Consider the following 19749-nt stretch of genomic DNA (forward strand, 5'->3'; position numbering starts at 1 on the left):
ACCAGGAAGAACATGAAGGGAAATTGTAAGCAGGTTTGGCTGAATATAGCTAAATGGTTCCTCAAGACTGGGAACCCTGGAAGATCAAGGCTCCGGATCATGGGGAAGACTGAAAACATATTCAGCTGAACGTGCTTGCAAGCCCTCTCTAGGCTTTCCTGATGACATAGGAAAGTTAAAGGGAAGAGGTGAGGCTACCAGGCAAAGCTCTGCATTGCCTCCATGGATGCCTGAAAAGGGTTAATGTCTTGATATCATCTTATTTTAGAGCCCCATTGTAGAATTGTTCTATGCTATTTTTTAAAAACAACACATTGCTCCCAGGACAGGTTGTGGGTATAATATCCTTTTTATATTGGGATTTCTATATCTTCCATGTAAGTGAATTGAGAAAGTAATGCTATTACAACTGACTCTCTCCCTCTTACACCTGCTCCCCCGGGTTTGTGTGTATAGTGGGATTGGTGGTATTGTTCCCTTTACAACAGGAATGGGGTACTTGTGGTCCTCCAGATGTTCTTGGACTCTAACTCTCATCAGCAACTACATCTAAAGAATCACAGGTTGGCCACCCCTGCTTTAAATGGAACAAAATGGCCTAAACCCTATATGCCATAGAATTTAATACATGGATAATCTTTGTGGTTTAAAGGGCAGAAGCAAGTGTGTGTATATAATGGGTTGTCTCCAAAGTAGAGCTACGTGAAGTTTCCGCCAGTGCAATGATTTCTGATTGTGCAATGCAATACAATACGCTCCTCCTCTCCTTCCCTGGATCTCCTTAAATCTGTTCTAGGGCTTCCCCCGACTCTATAGAGCAGTTTGGGGGGAGGCACAGGGAAGAAAGGGTGGGAAAAGGCCAATTGCACATGCTGCAATCCTTGCACTGACAAGACGCTTTGGTTGAATACCTCTTATAGGTTGTAATCTACACTAGAAATGTGAAGATGAACTCAACAGTTAGGGCTTGTCCACACTTTCCTTGTCCCGTGCCAAAAAGCATGGGTCCAAGCAGTTTTCCACTTGTCCCATGTTTTTTGAATGCCTTTGCCCCACTGCTTTCTTCTGGAAAAACTGTTCTTTAGTGATAAATTGGAACAAACAGCAATGTGCGGAAAACCCAATTGCTGTTAGCTGCAATTCAGCACCAAACTGTGGGTTTTCCTGGGGGAAAGTGGCAGGGCAAACAGAAATGCCACTAAGCCTTTAGTCTAATTAGATAACCAGAATAAAAATGCTATGTTCTTTCACATGTGCCTGTACTAACATTTGTGCTAACATTTATTCCATGTTTCTGTGATAAAAGTTATATATTTTCTCATTTTTCTCAGAGAACCTTTGTATTATCTGCAGCTTCACTGCAAATGAGAATCAGAATCTTGGTTTGTTGAGGGGACTGGCTTAGTGAGTACACAGTCTGTACCAGGATTAACCAGGAACTGATGCAACCTGCAGTCACAGAGAACTGGGGGTTGGGAGAAAGGTTGCTTGTGAGTCCTGAGTGGATTTGGCATCTTATCTGTAAGCTCCAAGGCACACAAGCGCACTGAGCAAGTGTAGTACGGCAGAGCCGGCAGAACCTCATCGCTAATTTCTGCCTTGGCTAGACATTTGACAGGGCATCACCTCAGCCACTCCAGAACCTGCCGATCCCTGCCTGAATCTGCTTCCCCACCTCCCCACCATGAAATATGGTAGGGGACACCTGGCCTGAGGACATACTGGCAACTCAAATTTCAGAATGGAAAAAATAATAATAATACACTACAGTTGCTGGGAGCTTTTGGCTGATTAGACTTGAAACATTTTGTTTCTAAATATAAAGCTGGTACACTGTTTCTTTTTTTCAGAAAGGAAATCTTCACCCTATTGCTTCACCCTATTTAGGCTGCTGCAAGGCTACTGCTACTGAATTATTTGGTGCCAAGTCCCACTGAGTTCAGTGGAATTTACTCCCAAGGAAGTGTCAGAATCATAGCCTGATACCAGCCATGTTTATTCACAAATCAGTATTCCAGACTGTGGTTTTATGTATGAAGAAGAAGAGCTAATTTAAACACCTGTTTTATGATTTATTTATATTTTTGCTCCATGGTTATTGAAGGATTCTGTGTTTCAGCTGACGTATTTATTTTGGTTTTAATGTTGTATCTGGATTTTATTTTCTGTCAACAACACCGCTTAGGGATTTCACATATTAAGCACCTTTGACTCGCGAGTTGACTGACAGGTGAAGTGACTGCATGACAGTGACGAGTATTCAGAATGGATGTTGTGTTGGTCAGCAATATGTGTGCAATAAGGGATGGCACATGGATTCAAACCCCAACATAAGGAAATGTTGACTGTTGGCTTCCATGTTGGCCCCTTGGTGTTTAAATGGGCCCCAAACTGTTGTACGGGTTTTAGTTTCTACATTGTCTTGTAGTTGCAATGCAGACTTAAGACAAACTTGTGTCTAAAATCCCATGTTTTAATAGTTCCAGTGCAAACTGGACAGATGGAGTTTGAAGCTTTCATAGAGTTTCTAAGTTTTTGACAGTCATGACTACGTTTTATTAGGGACTAGAACCCCCCAACAGATTTCTGAGCATGACATACACTTACTGTACTACAATAGCTGTGTTTTTTTCCTTACGTTGTCCTCTTCCTACCTTGCACAGTGAGCTGAATTATTCCACGGTCCTCCCCATATGAATTGATGGCATGGCAGGAGAAGAAACCAGAGTCTTCTCTCACCGTTGGCAGAATCTGCATTGACAGTGGAAAAGAAGAAAATGTATTTAATAGGGAATGTTGCATGCAAGGCCATTTTACAAAACAGACTCTGAATGAAATTCCACATGGTAGGGATGGGAGGATCTCACATCCCCTCAGGGCCATCTTTCCAGTGGGTGGTGGTCCATAACAAAAATGGGCAGGCAAGAGTGGGGCTGCACCACTCTCTCATACAGAGACATACACCACACACATGTGCACAACACAAACACACATATATGCACGCATTCATTCACATCCTCCCTCTCTCTCTCTGTCTCTCTCTCTTATCTGAGTCAGACTTTTAGGGCTTAGATGCTTGGCCCATGAACAATTTTGAACAGAAGCAGTTTTAAATAAGTTTTTATTTCCCCTAAATTCCTCTTTATTTTCATTTTGCCTTCTGTTTATTCCTGCTCATATAGGCAGGAAGACACACACACACCACAGACATGAATAAGTAAATGCACAAGTTGCATTAAAGCCAATTCTGCTCTTGCAGAGCAGTGATGAATTTGACTGCCATTTCTCAATTCCTTCTTGTAATGATATAACGTGCTTTCATGGTGATGTAGCATGACAGATTGACAATACTTCCCCAATAATACTTGATGTATACAAACTCTAAAAATACAGAAGCGGCTTGCTGGGCAGGGCAGACTTGTCACACTGGCTTCTTTGCAGGCGGGTGGGTTGCTGTTGCTTACTGGGAAGAAGAGAGGGTACCAGTGGAAGTGCTGGATTAGCTTGGGGGAGAGGGTGCTGGCGCTGCACCAACATCCCTGCTGCCTTGCCCCTCTCCTTGCCAGTACACAACAGGGACCCAGGAAGCTAGTGCAGTGGCTCTGCCCCACCCACTGATCTGCTTCTGAGACTTTATATGTAACACTAGCTTTATTCAGGCATTTATCCCTCAGTGTGATGTCATATAGATGGGGAAGGGGGGTGAGGATGACTGGTGGCTTTGAGGGGGAACATCTGCCCCCGGAAGACTGCTCTACTCCTGTAAGCTCTGCCAACATTTTAGAGAAAACCTGCCGGAGGGTTTTCAGAGTAAAACCTGGAACAGTATTTAACATCAAAAATTGTGTTTTTAAAACATATAGAACAGAGCAAAATGGGCAGGAATGTATCCGTCAATTTCTTTGTCTCTGTTGCCCGTTTTTCCCATCTTAAATTCTGTTCTCCACATTTCCATTTTGCTTTTTTTTTTTTTTTAAACCATCCTGAAAATTCATCAGCATTTTTGTTTTTCCTCGGTTGGGTAACTGCATTGCAAAATTTGCAGAAGTGAGAATTTTGAAGGTTGCTGAGTTTCGGTTCTCATATTGTTTAGGAAACTGTGAATTTGGTAAGTTCGCCTTTGAATGCCCACTGAATTGATCTTCTCTCCGATCCCTAGGTTGCAGCAGGCAGCCTGCCCAAAACATAGGAGGAGGGGAGATGGGGAGCAGATAACAAATTATGCCTCTGAGAAGGAGAGACAGGGAGATGAAAAATTACCCTCCTGCAGAACACACACACACACACACACACCTTTCCTCTTTGCAAGTACACCTGCACTCAGCTGTTTGCTTTACAAGAAGCTGGGATCTGAGCACACAAAGCTGGTTCAATATTCACCCTCTCCCCTCAATAAACTGAGATCATCCTGTAGAATGCTCCTTGTCGTTGGCAAGGTCTTTCCTAAAGATCTACCAATATCAGTTGCTGCCACAACAATATCATCTGCACACTTCAGCAGATATGTTTCATTAAAAAAATAAAAATGTGTTCCTCCGTTGAAGGAAACTTCCACACCACTACCAAAGTTATAAAGTTTCTGTAACAGGATAAGCCTTGGAGGAATTGAGTATTGAACAGCCTGAAGTGTAATTCTGGGTAGTGCAAGATGGCTCAGCAATTTTCTCCTGGCTTGCCCCTGCAGTGACTAAATGAGGCTGACTACAGTTCCTTGTCCTTCAAGATGGAAATGTTCCTCAGGCATGAGGGCATATGGTCTCCTGTAGGTGAAGATCCCAAAAATGCAGACTGGGAAAGACTAGATGCAAGAGAGTGGGCTACCAATGTTCCAACAATGTTTACCATGTAGCGCGACATGCAGGGTTTATTCAAGAGAAGGGCAGTATATAAACACAAGAAAAATAATTATGGTAACACTTGAGTTTTTTATGAGTATATATTCATGGGTGTGCTATGGGTGGTAATCATCTAAGTTTTGCCCACACCAAAATTAATGAACATGATTAAGTTTGGTTCATTAATTTAATAGTTGCATATCCCCCTATATATGTGTGTGCATGTATTACAGAGTGTGGGGTTGCTACACCCACATTGGCCAAGTCCACTGCTTGCCACAATGTCCAACTGGAAGGTTGACTAAGATAGAAAGTGGCCCTCAGACCAAAATAAATCCATCACCCATGGCCCAGACTGTTTAAAGGGGATAATGTGTTTTATTCGTTCATGCAAAACATTGCCAGAGTTTAACCTGTTCTGGCCTATGCAAAATGGAAAGTGAGATATTCCCCCCGCCACCACCCCCAAAATAAGAAATGTTCACTTTGGGATATCTTCAGTGAACACAATCATCCCGGGGGGGGGGGGGAGTGGAGTGTACAATGTACTCTTATATGTAAAGAACATGTGACCAAACAGCACTGGCAAAATACCAGGTTGCTTATGTTACCTGTAATGTAGAGATCACTTCATCACCCACTTCCTTTGTGGAAACAAGATAGCGGGACATTTCAGGATTAATGATTCTGTCTTCTTTCTCCCAGCGAACAATGATGGGTTTTTCTCCATGTGCTGTGCAACTCATTTCTTTCTTTTGGCCCTGCGTTGCCAAGGTGGTGTTTGGATAGGAAGTTATCATAGCAGGAACTAAAAATAAAAATAACGAACACAAGTTAGTAGCTTGCTGCAAAATGTGTGGAGGAGGAAATGCAACATTGCTGTACAGGAGGGCTTGCTAGGTAGCCCCACTTGTATCGACTCATTTTCCACCTAATCCATTTCATTTTGTACTTTTGTGCTTATATCAGCTGAAGAAAAACAAAACCGCCTGGTGTAGCATACAGCACTGAACTTCCTCCCTCCTCCTGCAAGGAAAGCAGGAATTCATGGAGAGAATGGATAGCCTCTTTTAAATGAATAACTTTAATTTCTGTTTTGAAATGCTAACGTTCCATGGCATGACCTTTCTGCATGTCAGCCCTATGGATAACAAACTGATCTACTAGCTCGCAAGATTGAAAGCTATGGCTTCTGCTTTAAGAAGTGGCTCTCACATGGATAACAATACAGAGAAACCATGGGGGAAACTTTTGATGAGAAATGATACGCACTAACCAAGCATTGTTAGGAACCATTTTCAACCATCTACCTTTCTCCCATAAGGCTGATACATAAAATGGCTAAGACTTTGTTAGATGATTACATTCCGCAACATCAGGGTTGTTTTTATTTGCTTGCTGTCAAGTTACTGTTTGATTGTTAAACATCAACATTAAAAGAGATATAATAAAATTAAATACCATTTCCATATTACATTAAAAATACGATAAACGATATCATCTGAAACTCGATATATATAGCGTCCGGACATAATTTTCAAAAATCTGTAAAAAGGTCAAGGAAAACCCGGGTGTATGGCATGGCAACCCGTGTCAGAAATGTTGGTTTTTGGGTGAATTTCCTAAAAAAATAAATAGCTCAAACAACTCTTGTGTCCGCAGAATTTTACTTTCTGAAATATGTTAACCCCACAACAAATAAGACTCACTGGGTACAATCTGGCTCCTATTATTTGCATGCACAAATAGAGCCTGCAGGCTGATTGTACATGACCCCCACTGTAGAATAAATCCATGGAAGGAGCTGTAGGGTCCTGTGGACTAGCCCCACCCATTGGCAATACCATTCACTGCTGTGACACCCACTGAAGAATGTTCATTTGATATTTGTTGGAAAGAAGTCTCCCTAGCTACAGATTTAGTTATTTATTTATCTTATTTGTTTATAAGATTTCTTAGCCACCAGTCACCATAAGGTCTCATGATATAACGTAATACACAGTTATTTTAAAAAACCACAAATAAAATCACAGTAATTATAAACCTTCAGGGTTGAATTAGCAGTGTATTCCCTCATTTAACAAAATGGGGTAAATGCCAAGTTACAAAAGCTAGGGCTGCCATATGTCCTCTTTTTCCAGGACACACCCTCTTTTTCATGGGTATGTAAAATGAGAGTCGTCATAGCGATCCATAGTTAAAAGTAGAAGTTGGCAAATGTCTCCTCTTTTTTGCTCTTCAAAATATGGTAATTATAGGCTATATAAGTTTTTAAAATGTCACACACACATACCCCCCTTTCAGAGGCAGTTCTATAACTAACCCAGCTATCAGAAATTGCTTCCCATCGCCATAGCAATGGCTGATGAAGCTAAAGGGCTTATCCAGATGATCCTACAAAGGATATCCACAACACAATTTCCCCCTTGTGCAATTCTTCCCCAACCCCCACCCAATTCAATACTGAATCCTGTCCCTGTGGGTAGGATATAGATTGAGAGAGATGCCTTACTCAGAGCTTTGCCAATTTCACTTCCCTGCTATCAAAAGCAGACCCTATCTATCAAAAGCAGGGAAGTGAGATAACAAGACTCACCTTTTACACCTCAAAATACCTATGCAAATATATTTCAATGCCTCCTCCACCAAGAAAGAAAAGGGGAAAAAGAAAAGAAAAGAGAAAAAGAAAAGAAAATTTCTGTGAAAGGGCAGAAGCATTTTTGTAGAGCCTGGAAAGAGCTTTGCCAGTACTCGATTATTTATGCTTATTTGAATACTGGATGCTGTGTTTGATTTATTTTTGGATGATAGTGGCCTTTGACTTTGAGCAATGAAGTCTGCATGCAAAGGACTGGTGCAGGGCCCCCTGCAAGTGGTACAGCGGGAGAGAGAGCTCAGCTGTTAAGGAAAAAGAAGCCAGAGAAAGGGGTGGAGTCTTTTTTTTTTTTTTTTTTGAGATGAAAACAAAGAAATTTATTGTGTGCTTCTTTCATTTTATAGCGGAGAAAGACGAGACAGAGAATAACCAGTCCAAGGCTCAACCCGCCATCCCTCCAAGACCCAGTAAAGACTTGATTGTGGCTCGCTGCTCAGAGACCACAAAAAGCAAAATCAAGTGAGGAAGGAGCTTATATCTGCCCATGGCAACATCTCTGAGGGACTCACTGGCCAGACTGGACTCCTGTGAAGTTCTGCTTTCCAGAACTCTGCGCCTGAATTTTTACCAATGTGTATGCCCTTGTTTGTTGTAAAATTGTTGTCAGTGCAGGGTTTGATGCTGGTGGACTCTGTTCATTTTTCAGGATGTGCTTTTCCTTCTTCCCCCCAACATTAAATCTTATGGACTAGTGACTTGTTTGCTTCCAGCAGGTTTAAATGCCTACACAGAGCAATTTTTTTTTCCTTTTTTTTTTTTATTAAACCAACCTCTCTCACCACCAAAGGAACACAAGTGAACAACACAAGCAACGCTGACACCAAACTACATACATTAAGCATAATAGAAACACCGCCACCCGACCCCACCCCCATCCATCCTCCCTCTCCCCACCCCCCCTTTCTTTTTTCTTTCTGTTTTCTTCTCCCCCTAATGCCTCAACAAATGAAACGGATTTGTAAAAATGTTACATGGAAGAAGAAGGAAAAAAAAACAAAAAACGAGGCACTACACTTCTGTAAAACAAGGGGTGGAGTCTTTAAAAACCTCCACAAAACGGCACAGGGAAAGGAGTGGGAACTTACTGTGTCACTTGGTGATATAGAAGAAACGCCCATAATATTCATAGAATCAAAATCTTTCCAGCACTTATTAAGCTTTAGTCACGGGAACACTAGCTGCAGAAAAAACTTTCATTTCCCCAGCAACGTTTCATAGCTTGAGGGCAGAGGGCTTATCATTTCCTTGCAAGGTTTCTTGTTTATTAAGAATGCTTGTAGGCTGCCCTACCTCTCAATGGATCCCAGGGTAGGATCAAATATGTAAAATCGCATAAAACAATGGGCCATTAAAAATACCGATTAAAACAACAGGAGCAACGAAAACTGCAGAGCAGTTTATTGTTATTATTTATTACATTCAGGCTGCAGGAGGGTTGGATTGAGGAGAGGCATCCTTCTGCCCATTTCGGCCAGCCCAGTAGATCTCCCAGAGTCCACCGCAAATGGAGGGACATGGGGGAAGGCACCGTCCTGCCTGCCTGCCTGCCTCATGCGTGGGCAGAAAGCCCACTGGCCATATTCCTGCCAGGAGAAGCTGATGGGAAGCCCTCAAACAAGGTGTTTCAGGAGTGGGGCAAGTCTGAGATTCTCTGGGAGCTGCTGGATGTGGAGTTGTCTTCACAGTGGGCGCCAGCTGGCTTTGGACCAATCTGTCCATTTCCATCCAGCTTTTGCTGCTGCTGCCCTGAGCAGCCAGGCTGTGGCTGTGGCGCTAGCTCCGCCCCTGTGCAAAGCCTTGGCAATACTAGTACAGTGGTACCTCGGGTTACGAACTTAATTCGTTCCAGAGGTCAGTTCTTAACCTGAAACAGTTCTTAACCTGAGGCGTGCTTTTGCTAATGGGGCATCCCGCTGCTGCCGTGCCACCGGAGCAAGTACCCAAGGTACTACTTCCAGGTTAGCGGAGTTTGTAACCTGAAGCGTTTGTAACCTGAGGTACCACTCTAACAAGTTTTGATTGCTCTGTTGCAGCTCACCTTTGTTCCAAGAAGCGGAGAGGAGGCCAGCAGGCAGGGAGGGGAGTGTGTGGTGCAATGTCTAGACCTGACAAATATGTTCAGCGGAAGTCCAAAGCCTGGACACTGGGCAATCTTAATCCTTACAAAGCAGCCTGGAATCGAGATGGAGCCGGCGTGTCCTAAGCCACCATTTCTTCTGGCTTCTTAAGAGTTATATAATAAATTTTCTTTGATTATAAATATTACCCAAACATGTGTTTCCAAGCTAGGATTGGTCTTATGTGCTGCTAAGCTGTAACAAGAATGACGACGACTCAAAAAGCTTGGCAGCTCTGCCGGCGCCTTGTGATATGATTGAATGTGTCAGGGTAAAGACTGTGAACATTTAGAGTTCATATCTTATTCACTTAGAAGCAGTTTCAGGTCACATTATAGGAAAAGGAGGTGATTTATTTTATGTGACAACTATGAATTTTAATCAAAAGACATATTCAAAATAAAGTCTAGACCCCCCCCCCATTTTGCCTGAATTCACTATAGGCAAGTATTTCCCCTTTCCCGAGGTTTTTCTCTTCCTTTTTTCATGCAAGAGCCCTTTTCATGTTTGTACATTACAAGCTGCTCTCTTCAAATAGCACACCAGAGACCCACAGCAGCTTAGATTTCTCATTCTCTCTCTAGTCTTTGACAGGGCTGTGAAATGAATGTGACTTGATTCCGCATCGTCATGTGTGCACAATTTTCCACTTTGCCTAACTGAGCCTCCTAATAACCGATAGGAAAAAAAAGAAAAGAAAAACGGGGGAATGGAGGAGGCGGACAGCTCTGCTCCCTGCAGCGACTTTCTCGTAAATGCTTGAGGAGATTCATGAGGAATGGCATCAGTTCAGAAAACTGCTCAGCAAGCTCAGTAACAAGCTAGACTAATAGCCAATAAGGCCTTTTCTCAGGAAAGTCATTCACAATTCATTTATTAGTAGTACGCACTTTATGAAGAAACTTAAGATAGGAGAGAAAATGCTCACCCTTTCGCTGGGAAAGAGTGGAGCGCTTTTGAAAGGACCCTGCACAATTTAACCCAAGCGGACAGGAATAATTTTGTAAAAATCAACCATATATGCTCAGAGAGAGGGGTTTAATTGGGGTTTAATTAATGGAGGACCTAATGGAGGACCAAAGGCTGCATTCCTTTATCGGTACCTTTCTGAAGACCCCATGCAAATGGTGGGTGGAAATGAGAAGCAAACAGTGAGCATTAATGTTAATGTAATGTGAGAAATGTTATGGGAACCTAATGCAGGTTTTGTGTTCCTCGGTTTACCAGGCTCTGCAGAACTTACAGGCTAGGTTTCATATCCTCCAAGTGTCCTGATTTTCCAAGGATAGTCCCAGAATTATGAAAACCATCCTGGCTTCTAATTTGATCCTGGAATGTCTCTATTTCCCCTGCCAGTGCCGCCCAGCTTGGGGAAGAGGATAAGCCAGCATTTGTCCCGAGTGGCGGAGGCAGCGAGAGAGCATCCCGTTGCCTCTCCATGGCTGCTGCTGCCAATGTCCTCTCTTCGGCAGCTCAGAGCAGCAGCTGGAGAGCGAGTGAGAAGGAGGAGGAGAAGCTGCCACCAGTGAGGCCCCGCTGTGCATGATGCTCTGGGTCTGAGGGGCAGGCAGAAGGCAAGGCCACTCTGGGAGGAAAGGCAGGGGGAGTGTAGCATAGCACAAGGAGTCTGGGTTTTTTTTTTCATGCTTTGTGTGTCCGTGTCTAATTTTGCCCCTTTTAAATTTTTATTTATTGATGCTTGGTGCACATTAATATTTGCTCTACAAATATGGGCATACCATATACAATTTGACACAATGTAAAACCACACCCCCTTCCCAAACACGCTGGTTGCTTTTCTCAACAACTTGTCCAGTTTTTGGTCATCAGTTCGTGAAGAGCAGCAGCACAATATCTTGTAGTCTTGACTAGAAATTGAATAATTTTTGAGAAGCAGTGGAAGCCAGATGGGCTGAAGTGGTGTATGGTCACAGCAATCTTGGACAGGCATATAGCTCCAGACTCACAGCATTCCCAGTCCTGCCAGCTCCTGTCAGTCAGGGTGGGAGGTAGTGGTAGGCTTTTTTGGCTGCACTAGATCTAACATGATACAGCAAGTGGACTTGAACTGGGTCTCTCCAGGGAATGAACCACGACTGGCTCTGCTCCATCCTTGCCATGCGCTATTTTAGGGTCTTGTGATGACTGCCCCCGGTGGGAACACGGCTAGCAGTAGTCCTTCATTCTGCTGGGCGTTCTGCGGCTCCAGCAGGGGTCTCTGTGGCAGCAGTGGAGAACCACTCCTCACCAGCAGTGGCTGGGCAGCACCAATGAGGTCATACTCAAAACCCTAACTCCCCCGAGCTGTTCAAATTGGGAGGCGGGATTGCATCCCAAAACACCTCTCCCTACCAGGTGCTTTTAGCCTTGATGATTATTTAAGATTAGGTCCAACCCCTCCCCCTTTAGCATCTGTGATGGGACAGACTATATATTTTCCAAAATGGCACTGGGATGTGAAATATATTTACAGGAGGACATGTGATTTTTACACCTGCAACAGGTAATTTTATTTTCATTATTGCTTAACAGTAGTCCAGTTTTCAAGTGATTGCGCTTCTCCACTGGGTGGTGGCTAAGGAAAAGAATCAAATATAGCAATGTTTTTGGGCTTGAGAAAATTATAGCTATCCATCTAATGAACACAATGCATTGAACAAGTCTGGAAGCTCATTTTCTCCAGCGCTAACTTGCACATTATCTAAAATCTATGAAGCCCTCTGTTTGTTTGTTTAAAAAAGATGTTTTACATTAATGGGATAAAATCTTTACAAAACAAAGTCAGGGAGCAGTAAGTAAAAATAGAAGTGTGATACATGCGAAGCTTGAAATGAGTCATCACATCCAATAATGCTTAATACATAATTGGCCATATCGTTCGCTTGTACCAGTATAGTCTCTCTGGAAGTAACAGAGCTGTGCCATAGAAAGAGATCACACAACCACATCTTTACTGAGCACAAGTTATAGATTTCCTGAAATCTGCGGACAACCCAGTTCCATATGACTTCAGTCCCTTCCGCAGCACAGCAGCGTGCACTGTGCTGCTGCCAGTGGTTAGAATGAACTTGTTCGGTTTAATGAAGTTCAGTGAATTAGTTCAAAAATCCCTGAACTACACCTGGAAGTAGTTCCCACAATTTCTGGGTAAACTGAATGTGAATTGAGTTCATTCTGGGGTAGAACTTTGAATGATTTCCAGTTCATATTTAATTTCTCTTACATTATTTTTTAACTCTCTGGACTCTCTGGGCTTTTCAGCTTAAAGATCGTAATTGTTGGGAAACAATGAATTAAACAATTCACACTCCACTGTGTGTTTTGATGTTTTCTCAGTCTTAAGTGTATTTTACACTTCAGCATAGCAGCTTGTAATGTTCTGAATGCTGGAATAAAATTGCAGAGCATCCTTTGGGGGAATGTTTGAATTTAACCTTGAACTGATATGAACTGGGATTAATTCCTTTAATTTAACTAGCTTCTTTTAAAAATATTTTTCCAAGCTCTGATGTCAACTAACAATGTATCCCTATGGCTGGCAAGTGGAGAACAGCAGAACTTAACAAAAAAAAAGAGGCATTTGTAAGGCAGTTGCAATAAACAGTCACAGAGAGAAAGCACCAAGCTGTTGCCAGATGGTGCCATCAGACTGGTCCAAACCAGTGAATTAATGTTAAGATGCTCTATACTCCATTATGCCGGTTAAAAACACCCAATTCCCTTTGGTAGTCTATTCAATATTCTGACACATGGTTACTGACTTGGCCTATTAAATTACACCTATTTATAATTACAGAAGCTCTCTTATATAGGGTAGTTATTATCCAGAAAAAGCTGCCTATCCAAAAAAAAAAAAAAAAAAAAAAAAAAAGGTTGTATCATAAGAGGAGAGAAGATTATAATTTGTTTTAAGTTCCCCTTGTGCCCTCAAAGCTTTGGCCATTAGCACATCACTGGCATTGTTGAGTTTTTAATAACAGGCATGGGCAGAGTTACAACATAAAGACAGCATGTAGAGGGAAAATGGGAAGGGCTGCAGGAACAAACAAGTTGGGTGCCATTCACTGGACAACAAGCTGTTTTCGCACTGTTGAAATGGTCCTTGTTTTGTGGATGGCAGTCACTGCTTTCCTTGGTACGTTTCCAAATATTCCCCAAGTTTGGGCAGAAGCAGTGGGTTGTGCCTCCAAACAAGAGAGAGAACATATAAAACAAGCATAAGCATCTCGCATTCTTAGATACTGTACCCCAGAGGTGAGGAAGGTTTTTTCAACCAAAGGACCACATTACCTTCTGGGCAACTTTCCAGGGGCCAGTGGTAGGCTAGTTTCGACATACACTCACACACCCTTCTCTTATCATCCATCCAGGAAACAAAGAAGCATTAGCAGAGTTCAAGGACACACTTCAGCTAGGCAAAAACACTCAAGGAGAACACACAGAAGGCCAGTGTTTGTGTGGCCTGGGGACAGCCCCAAGGGCCAGAGAGAGAGAGAGAGAGGTCTGAAGGTTCTCAGTCTATGATGTACCCAAGCACCCAGACCAATGTGTGTGACAAATGCAGAGTGCAAGTTAGCCAATACTGCAATCCTGTACATGTCAGAGGGTTATTCCCAGTAGAGAATTGCAGTCTTCGAAAGATATACCTAATACGTCAGCTTGACCCCTGCCTAGTAAGTCCCTGGGAAGACTATCTGATCTGAATGCTGTATAAACAAAGGGATGGGTGGAGAGCAGCTATCCCAAGTCTGCTGCCAACATGAAATCAGACTGTGTACTCTTGTTGGTGGGTGCTTTGAAATGTCAACCCAGAGCAGTATTGATATATGTGGCTCTCCCACAACAGTTGCAGGCAATGTATCTAAAAGTACCTTGCTTTTTTCACCTGATCCTGACCTGACAACAGACATCATAGTGGCAAAACTTTAAAACTTGGTGCTGTGGGTTAAACCCGATCAGAAGGCTGGAGCTCCCATTGCTCGGTCCCTGCTCCTGCCAACCTAGCAGTTTGAAAGCACATCAAAGTGCAAGTAGATAAATAGGCGGGAAGGTAAACGGCATTTCCGTTCGCTGCTCTGGTTCGCCAGAAGCTGCTTAGTCATGCTGGCCCCATGACCTGGAAGCTGTACGCCGGCTCCCTCAGCCAATAAAGTGAGATGAACACCGCAACCCCGGAGTCATCTGCGACTGGACCTAACGGTTAGGGGTCCCTTTACCGTTACATATCTATTATGGGGTGTATTTTGTTTTTTCAGCCATTTCAAAAAGATATCTAAATACATTTATACCCCATAAATTTCCTCCAAGGTACTGAAGACAGCACACACGGTCATCGTCCCCTAGCCCTGTGAGGCAGGTTGGACAGAGGCTTTGTGACTGACTCAATATCAGTTTTGTGGCCTGGATGGGGGATTTGGACGCAGGTTCCCCCAGCCATAGAGCTTTAACTGATGCACACACATTGGCTCTTCATATAGTCTGTGTTCTGCTGTGGTATTATTTGCTTTCTGTTGCAAGGGTAGAAGGCAACAGAACTTTACTGATGCTTGCCAATGATGCTCTTCTTCTGATAGCTTCAACATGAGATGGGGAGGGGAGCAGGTCGAGAGAAATGAAAGGGAAGAAGGGCTCTAATTATTCACCAAGTACAAGTTGTTCAACTAACAGATGGGATGGGATGGCTTCTTCCCACTCAATCCATATGTGGCAACAGCTTTTAAGTAGATAATTATGTTCAATAACATTGCAGATACATCTCTAATGTGTGTGGGCAAATGTTTGCTCAAAGATTTCAACTCCAGTGCGACGGGGGGTGGGGGGGACACTTCTTGTATGGCCATGAAAGTCTTTTCACATGTTTAGTTGGGGGGAAGCACCAGCAACTACATCAAAATAGCTGAAATCAAGCTACAGACCTGATTTTCAGACCTGTTTCTCGATATCTGCTCTGTGTCTATAAACTGAAAACATAATGACTCATTCAGTTGTTCCCTTTCTTAAGACAAGTGACCCATTAAGGTTTCCAAATCAGCAAGAATGCCTTCTGGAAATGGCTCGTGTAGACAGCTAGACTTGATGAAGGATGACACACCTTGGAAGTAATCTGTAATTTTGTACTGTCTTTAGACATTCACTGTGCTAGGCTGCGGTCACTCAAGAGACCAAAGAGAAAGTAACACCACACTGGGGCTGCAATCCCATATAAGCCCCACTGAAGTTGATGGGCCTTACTTCTACGTTGACATGTAAGACGGTAACAATTAGCAAGGCAGAGAAAGGTGGTGTTGCAAACCTGGCTTCCCAACATGCAGGTCACTGTCTATAACTGAGAAGTAGAAGCAGTGGGGTGATCAGCACTGCTCTCCCCACCACCTCCCCTCCCCATCTCATGTTGAAGCTATCAGAAGAAGAGCACCACCTCACCCCTCCCTCTTATTGGCAGAGACCTCCATGTTGGAAAGTCAGGTGCACATTGCTGCTTTGTCCCACCAGTCGCAACTGATGTATAGGATGGTTGTGTTGTATACATGCACACAAAATCGGGGAATGTGGGGCCATTCTAATAGGGCCCTGCCACAAACGGTTTTGGGAAATATGAAAGGATGCTGACCTATAGCTGTTTGCTGTACGCTGTTTGCTCACTTGACCTTAGAATAAAGGCATTTATTAATACAGAGCTCACAGTTCCAGCCTTACATTTCTCCAGAACAAATAGCTTTCTAGAAATATCCTGCTTTGTTTTTTGGATTTTTTAAATGGAGACAACTTTCGTGTTGCTTTGTTTCTTCTTAGAAACAAGGAAAGGTACAAGGCCATTGCCTTCATTGCTTGGTAATATCTGCAAGCGTAAGGTAAAATGCAGCTAATCGTTTATAACTAACAAAGCCCAAATAATAATTCTTTGGTCAATAGCATATTTGGAGCCACAGTTCAAGTGAAGTAACCAAAAGGCTGGATCATTAACTGAATCTGATTACACTACAGTACTTGAGCCAAAAATTTTCTAACCTTCAGTTGCTGCTAGGATAGTGTTGAAAAATGCTAAAGTAATAATAAATGGCTTAGTTATACATCAGGTTTACTTATCTACTATGTCCCACCATAACAGCTTAGTAAAGCCCTCTGGGTAGCTTGTCAACACACTGCTATGACAATTTCTTTCCTGGCTGTTTGTGAATGAACAAAGGCCCTTTCCCCCCTATTTAACTTCTAGTTTCAACAAAATTTGCTCCTGTGTCAGTACTAGACACAGAACTGGATTCAACTAAGTAAGTATGCTAGTGGAAGCCAGCACAATGAGTCCTGCTAGCGCAACTGGACTTTCCCCCTTCACCTCCCCCCAATCAACTCGGGGGGGGGGGGCAGGCAAAACCCCAGAACAGTGTAAATGGGAGGAAAGAGGGGATATCGTTGCACAGGACAAACTGAAATGCTTGCACTGACAAAATAATTGGGAGAGTGCAACATTGAATTCCTACCAAAATGTCAAAGGTGGTATTTCTGTTTAATTCATTTTGGAATCAATTGAGGAAGCAAAATCCACACTATTTTCATGCTGTTTCTGGGCTTGGGTTTGCACACCTGCTTTTGTTTGTTTGTGAGCCAATCAAAGCAAATTTTGACTGGAGATTCCAAACTTCAGTTCCTTCAGAATTGTCAGTCTTGAGCGCCCAATCTGGCATCAGATGAGAAGTGATAGCAATTGCAATAAATAAATGTCTCGCCGCCTGAACCGCAGCCATCACTGACAGTAGGGGGAAATAGAATGTTAAAGCAGTGCTAACCTACAGCATGCAATTCAAAAATCAATTCATATCGGCTGAACATGCTATCATTACCTCTGCATGTCGTTGGCTTTAGAATAAGTTAATGGGCATTGTCTATGACTACGCACATCTTTGACTCACAGTAAATTCCCCTTCAACCACAGTGATTGTCTTAAAGGCACCTTGTGGTTTCTTTTGACATTTTAAGACAAGCTGCTTTATCACATACAATTGTTTTCGCAGGAAACAACTTCAGTGCGTGGCTCTGGGGAGACTGTTATCTCCTGGTAATGGCACCATTAACATGAGCATACTGTAATTAAAGACTGCAAGAGCAATTCATCTGGATACAGCATATGGATCTGTTTTTATCTTAAACTGACTGGGCAGCCTAATATAAATACAGGCTCAAATTCTAAAGGGAAGATTGGAATAATCTGTCTCGGCTCAGGTGCACGACCCATTGTTTTGAGACCCATTAGCCGAGAAATGTTGTTTCCCCTAGTTATACTGCAAGATCTTGGGATAGGTTAATTAAAGTAATTATTATTCTCACAGAGATCGGCAAGAGAAATGAATGCCAACTTTCTCTTACCAACAGTTGCACAGAAATGTAGATTTTAGCAGTGTGCTTGATTAAGGCTTTGCACACTTTTTTGGCAGTAATCCCAACCAAACTTAAGGGCTGTTACTGCTGAATATACATATATGATGGAGCCACACCAAACAATACAAAGACACTGGGGTCATTGTTTTTGCTGGAGTCTACTTCTCACTTCACAAAAAGAAAAGTAAAGATAAAACAATTATCTTCTTTAATGGGCATACACATTCCCACTGGATGTGCAGAGTTGTGTCCATGGGTGGTATTCAGCTAAGTCATGGGTAGGCAAACTAAGGCTCGGGGGCCAAATCCGGCCCAATCGCCTTCTAAATCCGGCCCGTGGGCAGTCCGTGAATCAGCATGTTTTTACATGAGTAGAATGTGTCCTTTTATTTAAAATGCATCTCTGGGTTATTTGTGGGGCATAGGAAATCGTTCAACCCCCCCAAAAAATATAGTCCGCACCCCCCCCCAAGGTCTGAGGGACAGTGGACCAGCCCCCTGCTGAAAAAGTTTGCTGACCCCTGAGCTAAGTTTTACTCAGGGTATACACTTACTGATATTAATGAACCTAACTTAGTCATGTTCATACATTTCAGTGGGTCTACTTTGAGTAACACCTAGTTGAGTACCACCCCATGTACTTAAACAAATAAAATAAAGTGACAAACTGCCTTTTCCACATAGGTGCCCCAAAGCAACTAATAAAAAAAATCAAATACAATGTGAACACCATTAAGAAGAGTTAAATAATAATAATAAATTCAATACAAAAATGCTAAACACGGAGATCTGACCCAAAGTGCCACTGTCAATCATGCAAACGTCTGTTTGGATCAAACATCTTGTTTCATCCTCTTGTAGCCTGAAGGCTAGGTCACTTGATGGCCCTTCCCGGGGAGCAAATTCCAGGTGTTTATGTCACTGTAAACAGGTGACTTCATCTGGTAAGTGTTTGTGAATAAAAGGGTGTCTGGTTTTCATCATAATTCTGTCTCTCTCTCTCTTTTTTTTTTACTTACATTTTTGCAGTACAATTACATCCTGAGAAACGGAATTTTATAAAAAAAGGAAGCAATTCTGCCCCCGCACCAGGACCAATTTGCAACTAGATTTTCAAAGCATGCAGCTGCTGGGTTGCTGAGCACAACAAGGAAGGAAGGACAGGCCACACCTGGCTGGATTCCCAAAGAACCACAGCAACCCTCCTTTCCAAGCACTGGACCAAGGCGGAAGCATGAAAGACCTGTGCATTCACCACTCCTGCTTCTAATCACACCAAAACCAACATTCTGTTCCAGTTGCAGATAGGTAGCTGTGTTGGTCTGCCATAGTCAAAACAAAATAAAAAAATTCCTTCCAGTAGCACCTTAAAGACCAACTAAGTTAGTTCTTGGTATGAGCTTTCGTGTGCACGCACACTTCTTCAGATATCTTCAGATATTTCGTGCGTGCACACGAAAGCTCATACCAAGAACTAACTTAGTTGGTCTTTAAGGTGCTACTGGAAGGAATTTTTTTATTTTGTTTCAACATTCTGTTGTGAGGATTTACCAAAACTGAGTCCAATAGGCTATGTCAGGTCAATGAGGCTTGTATATAGTTGGCAACATGACTTGCTTTACTGAACTTCGCAGGGAAGAGTAGCATTGAACACTAAATTATTGGAGATAAACAACAGGCCTGAGTGGAAAGCAAACTGCATCAGCCTGTCGTTTAGAAAATCAGGAATGGAGAGGTGGATTTGTGAGTCATCGGTATCTACATATGG

General features: G+C 42.7%; 1 protein-coding gene across 1 annotated transcript in view; it reads right to left on the bottom strand.

Annotated features, from left to right (window-relative positions):
* The window catches only part of DSCAM (DS cell adhesion molecule), a 336030-nt gene that overhangs the window by 91146 nt on the left and 225135 nt on the right, over positions 1–19749 (bottom strand). Inside the window, exons 12-13 of the mRNA XM_081859359.1 lie at positions 5447–5643; positions 2655–2751 (exon numbers count right to left, since the gene is read on the bottom strand). Coding sequence (XP_081715485.1) covers positions 2655–2751; positions 5447–5643 — 294 coding nt within the window. The remainder of the gene's footprint in view (positions 1–2654; positions 2752–5446; positions 5644–19749) is intronic.

The sequence above is a fragment of the Podarcis erhardii genome (assembly GCF_964252035.2).
Source record: "Podarcis erhardii genome assembly, chromosome: 4".
Taxonomy (NCBI): Eukaryota; Metazoa; Chordata; class Lepidosauria; order Squamata; family Lacertidae; genus Podarcis; species Podarcis erhardii.